The 16,366-nt window shown below is 36.0% G+C and overlaps 2 protein-coding genes across 9 annotated transcripts in view; one reads left to right on the forward strand and one right to left on the reverse strand.

Moving 5' to 3' along the window:
- The window catches only part of SLC15A5 (solute carrier family 15 member 5), a gene marked incomplete at both ends in the record, with an annotated part of 90,257 nt that overhangs the window by 70,510 nt on the left and 3,381 nt on the right, over window positions 1-16,366 (forward strand). Inside the window, 1 exon segment of the mRNA XM_079936974.1 lies at window positions 13,318-13,426. Coding sequence (XP_079793100.1) covers window positions 13,318-13,426 — 109 coding nt within the window.
- DERA (deoxyribose-phosphate aldolase) overlaps window positions 1-16,366 on the reverse strand; it is a 358,282-nt gene that overhangs the window by 60,557 nt on the left and 281,359 nt on the right. The window lies entirely within an intron of this gene.

The raw sequence follows: 16,366 nt of genomic DNA on the forward strand, positions 1-16,366 counted from the left end.
CTTTATAAAGTAGGCAGCAAACCATTCATGAAAACAAAGGGGGCTTAGGATGAGAATAAAGAGTAGGAAAGACAGGGGGATCGGAATTTGTTATTTCGAGAGCTAGAAAAGATGACTTAGAAGAGAAATGTTAAGAAGGGTGGCAGTGTTGAGGACCCAGTTGACACTGGTGATCATGAAGGGTGATTTCAAACCACCTAAAGCATGATTTTGCCCAGTGCTATTCAGGTGCTCAAGGCAGGCATGAAACTGTCTGGTAGATTTTAAAATGGTCTAAAGACCATAAGACACAAGAAGAAAGGCACAAACTCTATTCTAGGTTTTAAGTAAGTCAGGATAAATCTTATAGGCTATTTCCCTATAAATATGCAAAAAATGAGAAAAGCTTTCTTCTCAAATTTTGATATGAATAAATCTACACCATTAGCTAGTTGCAGGTGCAAGTGAAAGGATAGACTGTACAAGCAGGCAGATTTGGGGCAAAAATCAGTTTCTGCTATATCGATGATGTTATTTAAATTCGATATTTCACTCTTTGAAACAGCTCCACTTAGAGCTTGATTTATTAATTCAGTCCACAAAAACACATTAGGTTCCTACTATGTGCAAGAACTGGCTAGATACTGAATTAATAATACCATGGCTGATGTTTAATTAACAAGAAGAACCTTACAGAAATATTTGACACTCAAATTAATATCAGATCTATTCATTTGACTAATGCTATTACAATTACAGTTCAGAGCTAATGGCATTATCGGGCTATTATCACAAAGCATTGCCTCTCTTCTAAAACTCATTTCCATGATAATTCATTGAAATCATCATGAGAACACACTATCTTGATGGGTTTTTACCTCCCAATGCTCTTCAAGAGAATGAAATCACCCTTATAAGAAAGCTTGTTATCCCAAATATCACCCAGGCCCGTTCTCCTGCAGTTCAGGTGAACAATGCAGAGAGATTTCTCAACAATTTTGAAAGACACGGTGTCCCTTCCTGGAAACAGCAAGTTGATTTCATTTTTATCCACAATTCCCAAGAAGTAGAAATGCAAATTTTAGTCTCGATGCAGACATTGTTATGAGAACAAAGTATTGAGCATGTGCAGATCCGGGGCCCAATCTCCAATCACCCATTCATTCAACAAATATTCATTCTGTCTCCTTTACATGACTTCAGGCAAACAGTTCAGCCTCTCTGTGCCTCTGTTTCCTTGTCTGTAATTTGAGGGTAATAATAATTTGAGTAGTTATTAGATAAATATGAAAAAGTGGTAGAAAAGCCAAAGTTAGAATATAGTTGTTAGGCATTTTTTCCTTCAGGTATCATGAAAATTAATGTGTTTTAAAAATTAACTCAGGTAGTAGAGCTATGAATCTCAAATGAAGCATTTAAATCAGGTTAGTGAAAGGAGGAAGGAAAGAAATTAACATTTATTAAGTGTCAGTTATATGCAGACCTTGCTGTATGCATTTCACAAAGATATTATTTCATTAAATCTTCACAACAATTCTTTGGGGGTAGATATTTGTAGCCTCACCATGAATAAGAAGAAAATGAGCTCAGAAAACTATACAAGTTGCCCAAATCATATAGCCAAGGTGGATCCCTGATTCCAAAGCTCTTTTCACTGCACAGGGTTTATTTCCCTGGACACAGAAGCACGTCCACCCTGGAAAATGATGGTTACATCTTTTTAATTGCATACGTCTTGGCTCCCCAGGAAAAAGCACATAGTGAAGTGATAGATGTGCCTAAAGTCAAGTAAGGTATAAAACCCATTTCAGTTTTGTCTCAACAATTTTGGATGTTTGCTAGATGACCCCCATTGTAAAATAACTTTTAAAAAAGTCTAACAAAGTTTGAGATAGATAATTGCTCCCTGTGTCCAACTATCATTTGAAAAATTTCAAAAGGCACATTTTAAGATTTTCAAAGTTTCAATAAAAACAAAAATAAACAAATGGGACCTAATCAAACTTAGCTTTTGCACAGCAAAGGAAACCATAAACAAAACGAAAAGACAACCTGCAGAATGGGAGAAAATATTTGCAAATGATGTGACTGACAAGGGCTTAATTTACAAAATATACAAAGCTCATACAACTCAAGAACGAAAAAACAAACAACCCAATTGAAAAACAGGCAGAAGACCTAAACAGACATTTCTCCAAAGAAGACATACAGATGGCCAATAGGCACATGAAAAGGTGATCAACATCACTAATTATCAGAGAAATGCACATCAAAACTACAGTGAGGTATCACCTCACACAGGTCAGAATGGCCATCATTAAAAAGTCTACAAATAATAAATACTGGAGGGGGTGTAGAGAAAAGGGAACCCTCCTACACTGTTGGTGGGAATGTAAGTTGGTGCAGCCACTTTGGAAAACAGTGTGGGGGTTCCTCAGAAAACTAAAAATAGAATTACCATATGATCCAGCAATCCCACTCCTGGGCATATATCCGGACAAAACTATAATTCAAAAAGATACATGCACGTCTATATTCATAGCAGCACTACTCACAATAGCCAAGACATGGAAACAACCTAAATGTCCATCGACAGATGAATGGATAAAGAAGATGTGATACATATATATATACAATGGAATACTACTCAGCCATAAAAAAGAATGAAATAATGCCATTTGCAGCAACATGGATGCAACTAGAGATTATCATACCAAGTGAAGTAAGTCATAAGGAGAAAGACAAATACCATATAACTTACATGTGGAAGCTAAAATATGACACACATGAACCTATCTATGAAACAGAAACAGAATCATGGACATTGAGAACAGACTTGTGGTTGCCAAGGGGAAGGGTGGTGGGGGAGGGATGGAGTGGGAGGTTGGGGTGAGCAGATGTAGGCTTTTATATATAGAATGGATAAACAACAAGGTCCTACTGTAGAGCACAGGAAACTATGTTCAATATCCTATGATAAACCATAATGGAAAAGAATATTAAAAGAATGTATATATATGTATAATTGAATCACTTTGCTGGTCAGTAGTCATTAACACAACATTGTAAATCAATTATACTTCAATAAAAAAATTTAAAAATAAAAAAATAAAGATTTTTCATAGTTCCATTACCTTCAGAATAAAACAGTAGTTAGTAAAAAGGGGAAATACTGCCTCTTCCTCCAAAAAGAGATAGCCAAAGTCTGCCTTGAATCAAAAACAATATGCTTTAGCACTTAAAATAATGCCATGTATACTTGAGGTATTCGGTAAATCTAGGATTTCAATACAGAATACAGTGAAATGTCACTGAAGGGTTCAGAATCAACCAGTTTTTGTCACTTGGGGCATTATAATTTCCAAAATAAAATCTTAGGACAGGTTTGTAAATAGCACATAACTTGTTACAACATTGAGGCTGTTATCCTGTACTTTGCTGAAGAAGAGTTAGTTGTGATTGAAAACCAGCCAATTCTGATCTTTTATAATAAATCAGAAATGATTCTTAGAAGTCAAATTTTTTCAAAAGTATGTTTGATTAAGTGGTTTTAAAATAGTAATTTTCTGCCATAAAGGTAATATATGATGAAATAAATCCAAAGTATAAAAGAAGGGAGAAAAAAAGACTTTGAAAAGATAATAGCAATTATTATTTGGGTAAATTTTCTTCCAAATTTTTTTTTATTTGTGTGTGTAGGTATTAAATTTATATGGGTATATATTTTAAGCAAAATTAGTGTCCGAATTAATCCTGCTGAAAGCTCAATAAATAAATTTGTATCAAGCACCCACCTTTTGTTCTTTCCTTAAAAATATTGAGAGCATATTTCCATGTCTCTCCAAAAGAATAAGAGCTCACTTTTAACCATTACTTGATATATTTCATTGCATGGATGAATATATATCTTAATTTAATTTGCCTTTCCCTTCTTGAGGAATGTTTAGGTTGTTTCCCATTTTCTAATGCTACAAATAGTACTAAGGTGAGCATGTTTTATATAATATTAAAGTACATCAACTTATTGTCTCCGTGGAATAGAATTCTGAATATGTGATTGCTTTCAATGAAGTTAAATATTTTAAAGACTCCTGAGAAGTAAAGCCAAATTGTTTTCTAAAAGGCTACATCAATTATGCTGCCAGTGTGGTAGGATAATATTGTCTCAATGTATTAATTTCAGCCCTGAGAATATTACTATTTTAATCTTTGTTAATCTGATTAGCAAAAATTATATTCCATTGTTAGTTTAATTTGTGTTTTTAAGAACAGGAAATTGAAATTTTTAATGTTATGAACATTGCTATCTTTTTTTCATTCATAAAATGACATCTCATATTCTTTGCCCATTCTTCTTTTGGTCTATTTGTGTTTTTTCTTATTGCTTTCTATACCTTGAAACTTTAGAGATATTATCATTGTCATTTATTGTTAATATTTTCCCAGTTTTAACTAAACATTTAATTTTATAGATGAGTTTTTTTACATGTGTTTTGCTAATATATGTAATCAATTCTATCAACTTTTATCACTGTGATTAATTTCATTGCATTTATCTATAGTTATGGAATTTTAGTAGATTAATAGTTTGAATAGAATTTTCTCATTCATGTGGACTTAATTTTCATGTTAAGTAAAGATAACACTTATTTGATTCAAATAAAAAAGTTGCACAACATAGTTTGATGTATGTTGAGAAAGGTTAGTTAAACCAAAAATATTCCACAACCATAGGATAAATGAAATGAATCTGATTAATGATGTGTACTTTATTTTTATTTATTTATTTATTTTTAGATATTTTTTGATGTGGACCATTGTTAAAGTCTTTATTGAATTTTTGTTACAATATTGCTTGTGTTTTATGTTCTGGTTTTTTGGCCACGAGGCATGTGGGATCTTAGCTCCCCAACCAGGGATCAAAGCCGCACCCCCTACATTGGAAGGTGAAGTCTTAACCACTGGACCACCAGGGAAGTCCCGTGATGTGTACTTTAATATAGCCTTAGTGCTCAGGTGATCTTAGGACTGTTTCAGGGCTATCTTTGCATCTTGTTCCTTTCAGTTGCCTCTTGATTTTAGCTTAGTATCACCCTCTTTTTAATTATTACAGTTTTATGATATATAATACATATCAGGTATTACTAATCATCCTTCTTATGGTCATTCTTCATTTATAAAAATATAATAAATACAAGAATCATATTACCTATGGTTTATACCTCCATATGAATTTCAAAATCATTCTTTTAGCTTTCCCCAAATCCTGTTTTTATTTAATAAAATAAGTAGAAGTTGTTAGCTTTTAGGAAAAAAAATAAAAGCTTTTACAATAGTGTTCCATCTAAGTGTATAACATTTTAAATTTATTCAAGGTTTAAAAATTTACTTCAGTAAGATTCTTTTCTTCATATATATCCTTAACATTTCTTGTTAGAGTTATTGTAGGCATTTTATGCTCTTTTTCTTTTTGCTATTATGAACTGAATCATTTTCCCTCATTACAACTCAATGAGATAATCACTATCATATAAGGAGATTATTAATGCTTATGTCTTCATCTTGCATCCAACTTCTTAAACTTTCTCAGTAAATTTCTGAGAATATTTTAGTTGATCCTTTTAAGTTTATAGCAGTATTCTCTAATCTTAAGATACATATAATTTTTATCCTTATTTTCAGTATTAACTCCTATGCTTTGCATCCTCATCAGTACACAGCACTTCCAGGGCAATGTTAATACCAGAAGACAGTCACATTTTATCTTGCTCATGATCTTAATATGAATTTTTCTCAGTTTTCTATTAAGCGTATTTGTAGGTTTATAAAGATAATCTTAAATGATGTTCTTTACCATAAGAAAATGAAAATTTCTATTTCTTGTTCTCTAAGATTTAAATAAATCAGGTTAAATTTTATTGAATGCTTGTTAAACAGCTCTTGAGATCACCTTTTGATTTTTCTTACTGCTCCTGACATTATGGTATATTTAATTAATAGATTTTTCAATATGAAGTCATCTTAACATACATGGGATAAACAATCCTCAGTAGCATCAGTACTTGATGATCTTTTGCTCTGGAAGATCCAGGGGAAAGATTCACTCCTTCCATGAAAATTAAAAGGTGCATTCGGGACCTAATATCTCTTTTGAGAATCATTCTTTGTAACGTTTTCCTGCTATTTGCCGCCATTAAGATTTTTCATCTCTTCTTAGTTCTATTTTGGCAATTAATGTTTTCCTAGATAATCATCCTCCTTGCATAAGATTTTTTGACACTAACATAGCATACTCATAACTAAACATTGTTATCTCTCTTGATTCTTTTGTTGTGTATTTTGATTGGATTTGTCAGGGTTTTTGTTGTTACTGTTGTTACATTTTCCTTCAATGAATCAGCTCTTAGAACTATTTAATATACTTTAAGATATTGACTTTCTGTTCTATTTCCTTCCTCTTACTTTCCGTAGATTTTTTAAAAGTTATTTTCTGTTTTTTTTTGTGTTGAATGTTTAATTCATGTATGCTCATTCTTACTCTAAAAATGAAAACAGTGTGCCTTTAAATCTGTCTCTTAACAGGATTTAAATCTGTATGCCTAAATTTGTAAATGCAATTTTCTCATTTTCTTTATTTTCTAAATACATTGTGATTGTGGTTTTCATTTCCTCTTTGACCAGCTAGTTATTTAGGAGCAGAATCTTCAATTTATAGGAATTTGGTTTGTTGTTGATATTACCTAAACTTCTATAAGTTCTATAACTTTTTTCTTTCTACTAAACAATGTGGTGGTCTTAATTAAATTCTTACCAATTGTATTATTCTTTTTTTATTGAAGTATAGTTGATTTACAATATTGGGTTAGTTTTGGGTGTACAGCAAAGTGCCAATCACATTATTCTAATTCTCTACATTATTTTCCTTTTTGCCTATTCTATCAAAAATTGATCAAAGTGTGATGTATGTAATCATTCACAAGAATTATCTACCTGTTATTTATTTCTGTGTTTCCAACAGATTTTGTTATGCTTCATTACCTAAGGGATATTCATTGACATATCTTCAATTTGAATTGTGCTTTTTACCAATATAAAAAGATCCTTGATGTCCCTTTGACATAGTTTTTCCTTTGAATTCAATTTTTCCTGAAATCAGTATTTTCTGCTATTTTATTTTCATCTTTGCCTTATGAGGCAAAGTTTCTCATTTTTATGAGTTTCTCATTTTTATTATTATTTTATGAGTTTCTTATTTTTATTATGAGTTTCTCATTTTTATTATGAGTTTCTCATTTTTATTATTATGAGTTTCTCATTTTTATTATGAGTTTCTCACTATTATTATTATTTTAACCTTTGTCATTTTGTGTTGGGGTGTTTTGTAAGCAACAGTAATAATATATATTATCATCACATTTCCTCCTTCATATGGATTTTTTTTTTTCTATTTACTTATCTTCAAGGTAGAGATTTACTGAGAGGCAGTATCTACTAACTGAGAATGTATACCGATTTCCTTACCTCTGGTCACATTCCATATTTTTGCCAAAATCTTCTGTTAAGGTGCCCCATTAAAACCAAGTTACTGCAACAAGCAGACTGCTGAGATAAAGTGAGAACGTTATCTATAGCATTTTCTGGTTCTCCAACACTCTGATCAGACAGTGTGATTATAATTTGCAGTCTCAAGCATACTTGACTCTCGCTCACGTTCAACTGTAATGCTTTCCTTCTGAGAACTACAGTGCTGTGCTCCCATTACTTCTTGTCTCAGTGTTAATGGAAGTTCCACTCCCCCATGTATCAATAGTTTAGCAGCAGAGGTACTTGGTGCTGGGTACTGGTTAGAGGGATGTAGGGGAGGACTTCTCCTTCCCAAAACAGTAACTATGCATTAGATCAACATCAAATACTATAATTCTGTCTAGAATTGACCTTGATTTCTGTGGTAGGGGCACTTCCTGATCACCTCCTATTCACCCCATTGGGGAGGGAAGAATCCTCCCCCTAAATAGCATAAGAAGGCTGAATACGTGGGCAGATGAGACTGACAGCAGTTTATTCATCACCTGTGCTCACAGCCCAGGGGACCAGAGCATGCCATGCCTGGCCCTGTGGGGTTGCATTGAGGAAGAGAGGGAACAAGCAGGGTCTGTAGCAACAAAGCAGTGAGGTGATCTACAGGAGGATGTGATTACTGGTCTGAATAATGTTGAAAGCTGGTAAGGAAGTGAAATCTGTTAGGCTGAGGACCGAGTGGAGTGCAGCTGGTCTGGCTAATAGGGAACTAGCTAGGCGGGGACGATATCCCCGTGTGGGGAACATATCTGACAAAGGAAGCAGGGAAATTTGTGGTCAGGCCCTTGGGGCCCTGCGACACTCAAGATGGAAAGGCAGCACACGAAATGTTAGGCCTTATAATCCAGGGCATAAGATGGGACAGGAATAAAGTATGTTCCTCTTTCACGTCAGCAGCTTTGCGCTGTTTATAGCCTCATAGCATGTGTGGGTCACCGTACGTATTTTTTCAATCCCGTTCCAAAAGCCTTAAATTTAGTGTAAATTACCGCAAGAGTCTCATGATAGGTTGAGTCTCACGATAGGTCAATCCCAGGATTTAGGTGGAAATGCCATCTTAGGTATTTTAAACGTTATTTGGGGTAAGCTATGTCAAAGACTGCTGTCCAGATGTTTTTAAACTGTTGAGATGCTAAGGAAAGTCATAAAATTAGTAGTTCTGTTAGCGCCAGTAGGGGGCTGTATTCATGCAGTGGTGAGGGTAAGAAGTGAGGGTTCTGCTGAGCCATGATTCCCTTTACCTCTCTGTGTCTTCACCCTTTAGTCAATAACATACAAGAACTAGCTTAGATAAGTCTATAGTCTGTTTATCTCTAAAATGACCATGATCATTTAAGATAAATAGAAACATTTTATTTAGTATCTATAAAGTCTAATGCTTGAGAGTAATTACAGACATACGTCGGAGACACTGCAGGTTCGTAAAACAAATAAAGCAATAACAAGTCATGTGAATTTTTTTGGTTTCGAGTGCATATAAAAGTTTTGTTTACACTGTACATTCCTTGTACTGTAGTCTATTAAGTGTGCAATAGCATTATGTATAAAAAACAATGTACATACGGTAATTAAAAAATAATTCCTTTGGGAAAATGGCACTGATAGACTTGCTTGACAAGAGTGGCCACAAACCTTCAGTTTGTAAAACATGAAGTAGCTGTGAAGTGCAATAAAACGAGGTGTGCGTGTCTCCCTTACTAACCCATGAGCTCCCTTTCTTAAGCAACTTGGAATGCCCATTTCCTGGCACATAAAAATTTCTTAACAAATGATTTTCAAATGAACAAATAAACCTAGCTGAGCAAGAGATATTTGAGGAAACTGTGAGCCATGCCAAATATTTTGTGAGTGCTCTATTACCTCAACAGCCTAACACTCATTACTAACTAGCTGGTTATACAATTAAAGTACGTAACTGGGGCCCACTGTCAGCATTAACAAATAGCACTTTGTCATTCCTTGGACTCTTTACGTGGCTATTTTCTTCTCATGTTGATAACCTGCCTGTCCACCCCAGCTAAGATCTAGAGAAGTCTAGTTAGTCCCATTCGAGACCTAAAGTCTTCACTTTGTCTCCTTTTGCAAGGATACTCCCGATTTCAACCAGGTACTAGAAATGTCAGATGAAAAATGGCACAAATGTGAATGATGACAATAAAAGTTTATAAGCTCCTAAAATAAAGTTATAGTACCTAAGAGCTGAGTCAACTGACAATGTTAAATGGAACATTTTACAACCAGTCCTGGGATAATGTTAAAAAGAAAAAAGAAAAAAGGCACACAGAACATGAAGAAGTATCTAACAGGAAATGGGCCCAAGATCAAGCTGAGGCTACGTGATTTCATATGAGCATCTCTAAAGAGGGGAGAGGTGATAGCCTAATTCTTATGGGTGCCTCCTCTGTGCCTAACCCTTGACTTCTATTATCTCTTTTACTCCTCATAACAGCTCAGTGAGAGAGGGACTGCTGTCATTTTAGAGAGGAGAAACCAAGGTTGAAGGGGTCCAGTTGAGCAAATGCCCAACAACAAAGCTATTAAATAACAGAGACTTCAAAAGTTCTCTGATTGCAAAGCCCATGCTATTTCCATTGGGTATCTTTTTATACCCAATGCTATCTCTTTACATAGACACAATCGCTCTATACATATAAAACAAATTTAAGCTTCATGAAGAATCTCTCTCTCCAACTTGATGCTAGTGTTTGTTCCACGTTATCAATTCTGGTGACGGTTCTCTTTACCACAAAGCTCACCATGTAAATTAGCTATACAGTCAATGTTAAATTATAGCTAAAGAAGGCCAAAATATGGCGCTGGAATGAGCTCAGCATTAGGAAGACAGCTGAAAATGGTATTTAAGAAAGAATACTAGGGCTTCCCTGGTGGCGGCGCAGTGGCTGAGAGTCCGCCTGCCGATGCAGGGGACACAGGTTCGTGCCCCAGTTCGGGAAGATCCCACGTGCCGCGGAGCGGCTGGGCCCGTGAGCCACGGCCGCTGAGCCTGCGCGTCCGGAGCCTGTGCTCGGCAAACGGGAGAGGCCACAAAAGTGAGAGGCTCACGTACCGCGAAAAAAAAAAAAAGAAAAAATACTACTCTATATAAAATAGATAACTAATAAGGATCTACTGTATAGCACAGGGAACTCTACTCGATACTCTGTAATGGCCTATATGGGAAAAGTATCTAAAAAAGAGTGGCTATAAGTATAACATTCACTTTGCTGTACATTTGAAACTAATGCAACATTGTAAATCAACTATACCCCAATAAAAATTTTTAAAAAGAAATAAAGAAACAATAGAGGAGTATTATCAGGAGTCTGAACAGGTGGTACGGCACTCTTTCGTTTTATTTTTAAAATAATTCCGCTCACAAAACATCCTGTGTTACTCGTAAATTTCCACTGCCTTTAACTTTCCTAGTACGACATCCTCCTGTCAGCCCACATGCACATAATGCCAAGTCACAGTGCTTCTCATGCGTGCCCACCCCGGCATCCCCAGTGACAGAGACGCAAGCACACCGTCATGCCCGGGGGATCTAGCGCCATCTCCTGATAGGCTGGTATTCGCTGTAATTGCACAATTTCTTGGAAATATTATGTATTACCTTTAAAGATCTTACAAAATTGATATTCTTCTCCCTCAGTTGACTTCGTTATAGAATAAAGATAGTCTTTCCCATTACTTGTTATGGACCAAAATGCATGCTCCGGGAAGAATTAATGCCATGTTAATTCTGAGGCTTTGCATACTCTGTGCAAACTCCTTTTACTCTAGCCAGAGAAACACGGTGATAAAATGGTATAATCGCATGACATGCAAAGTGCTTATATGAAATGAAAAGGACAAAAATATGAGTGGGATATTAATTCAAGAGAAACAAGGAAACAGGACTGTTTGAATAGGCTTAGCAGGATGGCTTAGTTCTTCCTGAAAATAAGCGTGATGCTATCTCAGCGTACCTTGACCTCTCTACCCTGACTCCCCCATTCAAGTACAATCAACTGTTTAGTTTCTGTACACACACACACATACACACACACACACATTAAGAGGGTTACACAATACCCGACAGACAGACATAGAGGGAAACATTCAGGGAAATGTCTCCTAAATATCAGATAAAGGCAGCATGTCAATATAGCAATAAAACCATACATTTCTATTGTAACGGAACACAACTTAATAAAATGGGGAAGTAGAACTTACAAAATAGCTTTAAACTCAGTACCAGATTTCATTATAGGTCCTAGACTATAGTGGACACAAGCTAATTTTCATGGTTGTCCATAATAATAGTCATTGGGAAGTTAAATGACAGAAGAGAAGCAGCTTTAAATGGGAAACGGCACAATTATTCACAGCTGTCATGCTTATGCACTTGCTGACTATCAACCTTGAACAGAGCATTTAATTCAAACCCCATTTAAAAGTATACACTGTCAAGGGAGAGGCCAAGAACCATATTCTAGTTCAGGAAGCAACCCATAACCCATGTGCGAAAGATGACACTGAAGATCAAGTCTACTGGGACGTAGACAGATTGCTCACAACCCAATGTAGGAGCCGCTCCTGTAAAAAAGCAAGGAAATGCCAAGAACCTTGGCATCTGACTGTTCACAGATGATCCATTCCTGCTCTCATACTGCATAACATTTTGAGGGGAAATATTCTCCCCATTCAGAACAGCAATTGAATTTAAGCTCTCTCTCTGAAGATAGAGTTCACCTTTTAATCAATCTTTTAAACTTCTGTAATGCTATATATGTGTGATATATTTGTTAATACTAAGATTCCATTGCTGTTTTTAAAGTATTGCATAAAAATAAGTGCTGCATGTATAATATATATGATATAATACATCATATTTCATATAATGTATTTGATAATATCTCAAAACCAACTGAAGAAAAATTGAATGTGTGTGTAAGACATAGAGATAATATGGATATAGATACGTAGGTGTAGATATGAAAAGAGAGTTCTAGCAAAGACCGAAGCAAAAGTCACAACTTAGGAGCAAAGTAAAAGAAATTACCTGAATCCTAATTAGTTTCATATATACTCAGTTGGACATCAAAAGGAAGTGAGGATTCCTTACTTAGGGGTATTAAACTGAAGGAATCACTCATCAGGTTAAAAGAAAATCTTCACATCAACCAGAGACTGCAAGTATTTGACTGACAGGGTCTGTGATATTATAACAAGGTAACACTGGATTATCTTATCTAAGTTGTCAAAATAAAGTAATATCTGACATCTACATATATTATCTCACTAGCCTTACAATTAGCACATGCAACCAGCTATCTGGTGATGGTAAATATTTTTCATACATTCAATGTATATTTACCAAACAATCCCTATGGGGGTGCCAAGCACTGTTCTAGATATTAGACATATAAGGATGAAAAAGACAAATGTGGTTTCTGCAAATTAATAGCATAATCAGGGTTACCTGATTATAGCATAATCAGGGTTACCCAGTTACCCAGAAGAACCCAGCTCTTCTGACACCTATATTGTGTTATGCAAATCAAGTTTTTTTGACCTTCAAAACATTTGGCCTGCCTTGCTTATTATTTTACTGTTAATTACAGAATTAAATGAATTTTAACTCTGAGTTTCAGATGTGCTTTTTTGCTTTGTAGATATTATTCAAGCGAATAAAGCTCTATGAATTATGGCATGATAAAATATTCACAGAAACTTACAACTCCACAGTTGAATAACAATTACATTTGTTCCAAACAGGCAATTGGTTTCCAAACACATTAAACAAAGGCAATTTAGAAAGCTTCTTCTTCTTCTTGGCATCATTAACGTTGTTGAACGTCCTGGGATTCTGGAGTGTTTCACAAAGGTAAGTGTGTGGTAAGATGAACAATTTCTGAGTCCATGAAAGAGTGATCTGGGAGCCATCACTGAGCCAATGGGAATCCTGTATTCCATGACTGGACCAGTTAGCATATTAGAGAAATTTAACAGATATTCGGAGCAAGAAATTTCCATTTAGACTTCACTTTTTCTTTTCTCTTTTTTTTTTTAACATCTTTATTGGAGTATAATTGCTTTACAATGTTTAGTTTCTGCTGTATAGCAAAGTGAATCAGCTATACGTATACATATATCCCCATATCTCCTCCTTCTTGCGTCTCCCTCCCACCTTCCCTATCCCATCCCTCTAGGTGGTCACAAAGCACTGAGCTGATCTCCCTGTGCTATGCAGCTGCTTCCCACTAGCTGTTTTACATTCAGTGGTATATATATGTCCATGTCACTCTCTCACTTCGTCCCAGCTTACCCTTCCTCCTCCCCGTGTCCTCAAGTCCACTCTCTGCATCTGCATCTTAATTCCTGTCCTGCCCCTAGGTTCTTCAGAACCTTTTTTTTTTTTTTAGATTCCATACATATGTGTTAGCATACGGTATTTGTTTTTCTCTTTCTGACTTACTTCACTCTGTATGACAGACTCTAGGTCCATCCACCTCACTACAAATAACTCAATTTCGTTTCTTTTTATGGCTGAGTAATATTCCATTGTATATATGTGCCACATCTTCTTTATCCATTCATCTGTCGATGGACACTTAGGTGGCTTCCGTGTCCTGGCTATTGTAAATAGAGCTGCAATGAACATTGTGGTACATGACTCTTTTTGATTTATGGTTTTCTCAGGGTATATGCCCAGTAGTGGGATTGCTGGGTCGTATGGTAGGTCTATCTTTAGTTTTTTAAGGAACCTCCATACTGTTCTCCACAGTGGCTGTATCAATTTACATTCCCACCAACAGTGCAAGAGGGTTCCCTTTTCTCCACACCCTCTCCAGCATTTATTGTTTGTAGATTTTTTGATGATGGCCATTCTGACAGGTGTGAGGTGATATCTCATTGTGGTTTTGATTTGCATTTCTCTAATGATTAGTGATGTTGAGCATTCTTTCACGTGTTTGTTGGCAATCTGTATGTCTTCTTCAGAGAAATGTCTGTTTAGGTCTTCTGCCCATTTTTGGACTGGGTTGTTCGTTTTTTTAATATTGAGCTGCATGAGCTGCTTGTAAATTTTGGAGATTAATCCTTTGTCAGTTGCTTCATTTGCAAATATTTTCTCCCATTCTGAGGGTTGTCTTTTGGTCTTGTTTATGTTTTCCTTTGCTGTGCAAAAGCTTTGAAGTTTCATTAGGTCCCATTTGTTTATTTTTGTTTTTATTTCCATTTCTCTAGGAGGTGGGTCAAAAAGGATCTTGCTGTGATTTATGTCCTAGAATGTTCTGCCTATGTTTTCCTCTAAGAGCTTTATAGTGTCTGGCCTTACACTTAGGTCTCTAATCCATTTTGAGTTTATTTTTGTGTATGGTGTTAGGGAGTGTTCTAATTTCATTCTTTTCCATGTAGCTGTCCAGTTTTCCCAGCACCACTTATTGAAGAGGCTGTCTTTTCTCCACTGTATATTCTTGCCTCCTTTATCAAAAATAAGGTGACCATATGTTTGTGGGCTTATCTCTGGGCCTTCTATCCTGTTCCATTGATCTATATTTCTGTTTTTGTGCCAGTATAGACTTCACTTTTTCCATTGGTCCTTATAATAAAATAGTTCTTTGCTCAATTCTAAAACAAGATTTTTTTTCTCCACCATATAGTACCATTTTAGAGTTAGAAATAACCATATCAATAATAAGAATGAATGAGTCATTATCATTAAAAGCAAATATCATTAAACAAATAGCTAGAAATCTAATGATGCTTAAGATTTGGATTCCATTCAGGCCTTTAAATCAGCAGTGACCACTTCAAGGTCAATAACAAACTGTGCAAAATCATTTAGCCAGTCGGTCACCTGAGACCATTCAGTGGCTTAATATATATTATCTCCCATCCATCCACTGCCAGCCTGTCTCCCTCTCACTGACGTATTCTTGGATGGCTGTGTTCTTTTGAGCAATTCTCTAACCTCTCTGAGTCTCTGTTGATAAAGGACCAGGTGCGATGTCTGCCACATAGCAGGAACTAAACAGATTTTTATTTTCCTCACTTCTTTTCATTCATTCATCTATTTAGTATCTCATCTATTGGCACTTATTCCCTGCCTGAATTATTCTTTTGTTCATCTAATAAATCTCTTTTGGAACAGCAGTCATGTGATAGGCACTGTAAGAAATTAGAAGGACATAAAGTCAGTATCAGTATATGTTTAGTGTCACCTATGTCCCTGCTCTCATGGAGCTTACGGTCCAGTATAAGAGAGGCACTTAAACCTCATGCAAGACAGAATTAATGACAAAATCAAAAGTTTTAATGGCTCCCTGAATTTTAAAATTTCTTACCTTCCAAAGTGTATATTATCAAAGTGACCCTCCAGGATGCATAATTTCCCTAAAATGCCTGTCTCATTCTTAGATTGAAAACCAAATTAGAAAGTCAGATTCTTGCAGAAGGATTCAACAGAAATGTCCCCAGCTTTGCAGTAAAATGTGTTGGCATGGGGCTTCCCTGGTGGCGCAGTGGTTGAGAGTCCGCCTGCCGATGCAGGGGACACGGGTTCGTGCCCCGGTCCGGGAAGATCCCACATGCCGCGGAGCGACTGGGCCCGTGAGCCATGGCTGCTGAGCCTGCGCGTCCGGAGCCTGTGCTCCACGACGGGAGAGGCCACAACAGTGAGAGGCCCGCATACCGCAAAAAAAAAAAAAAAAAAAAATGTGTTGGCATCAAAAACTGAAATTGAAGGCAAGACCTTTCTCCCCTCTGTCCATCACCTCCAAACACGAGTGGTGCCCATCCACTAATTCTCACAAACCTGCGTTGT

Source organism: Stenella coeruleoalba (assembly GCF_951394435.1).
Source record: "Stenella coeruleoalba genome assembly, chromosome: 11".
NCBI classification, from domain to species: Eukaryota; Metazoa; Chordata; class Mammalia; order Artiodactyla; family Delphinidae; genus Stenella; species Stenella coeruleoalba.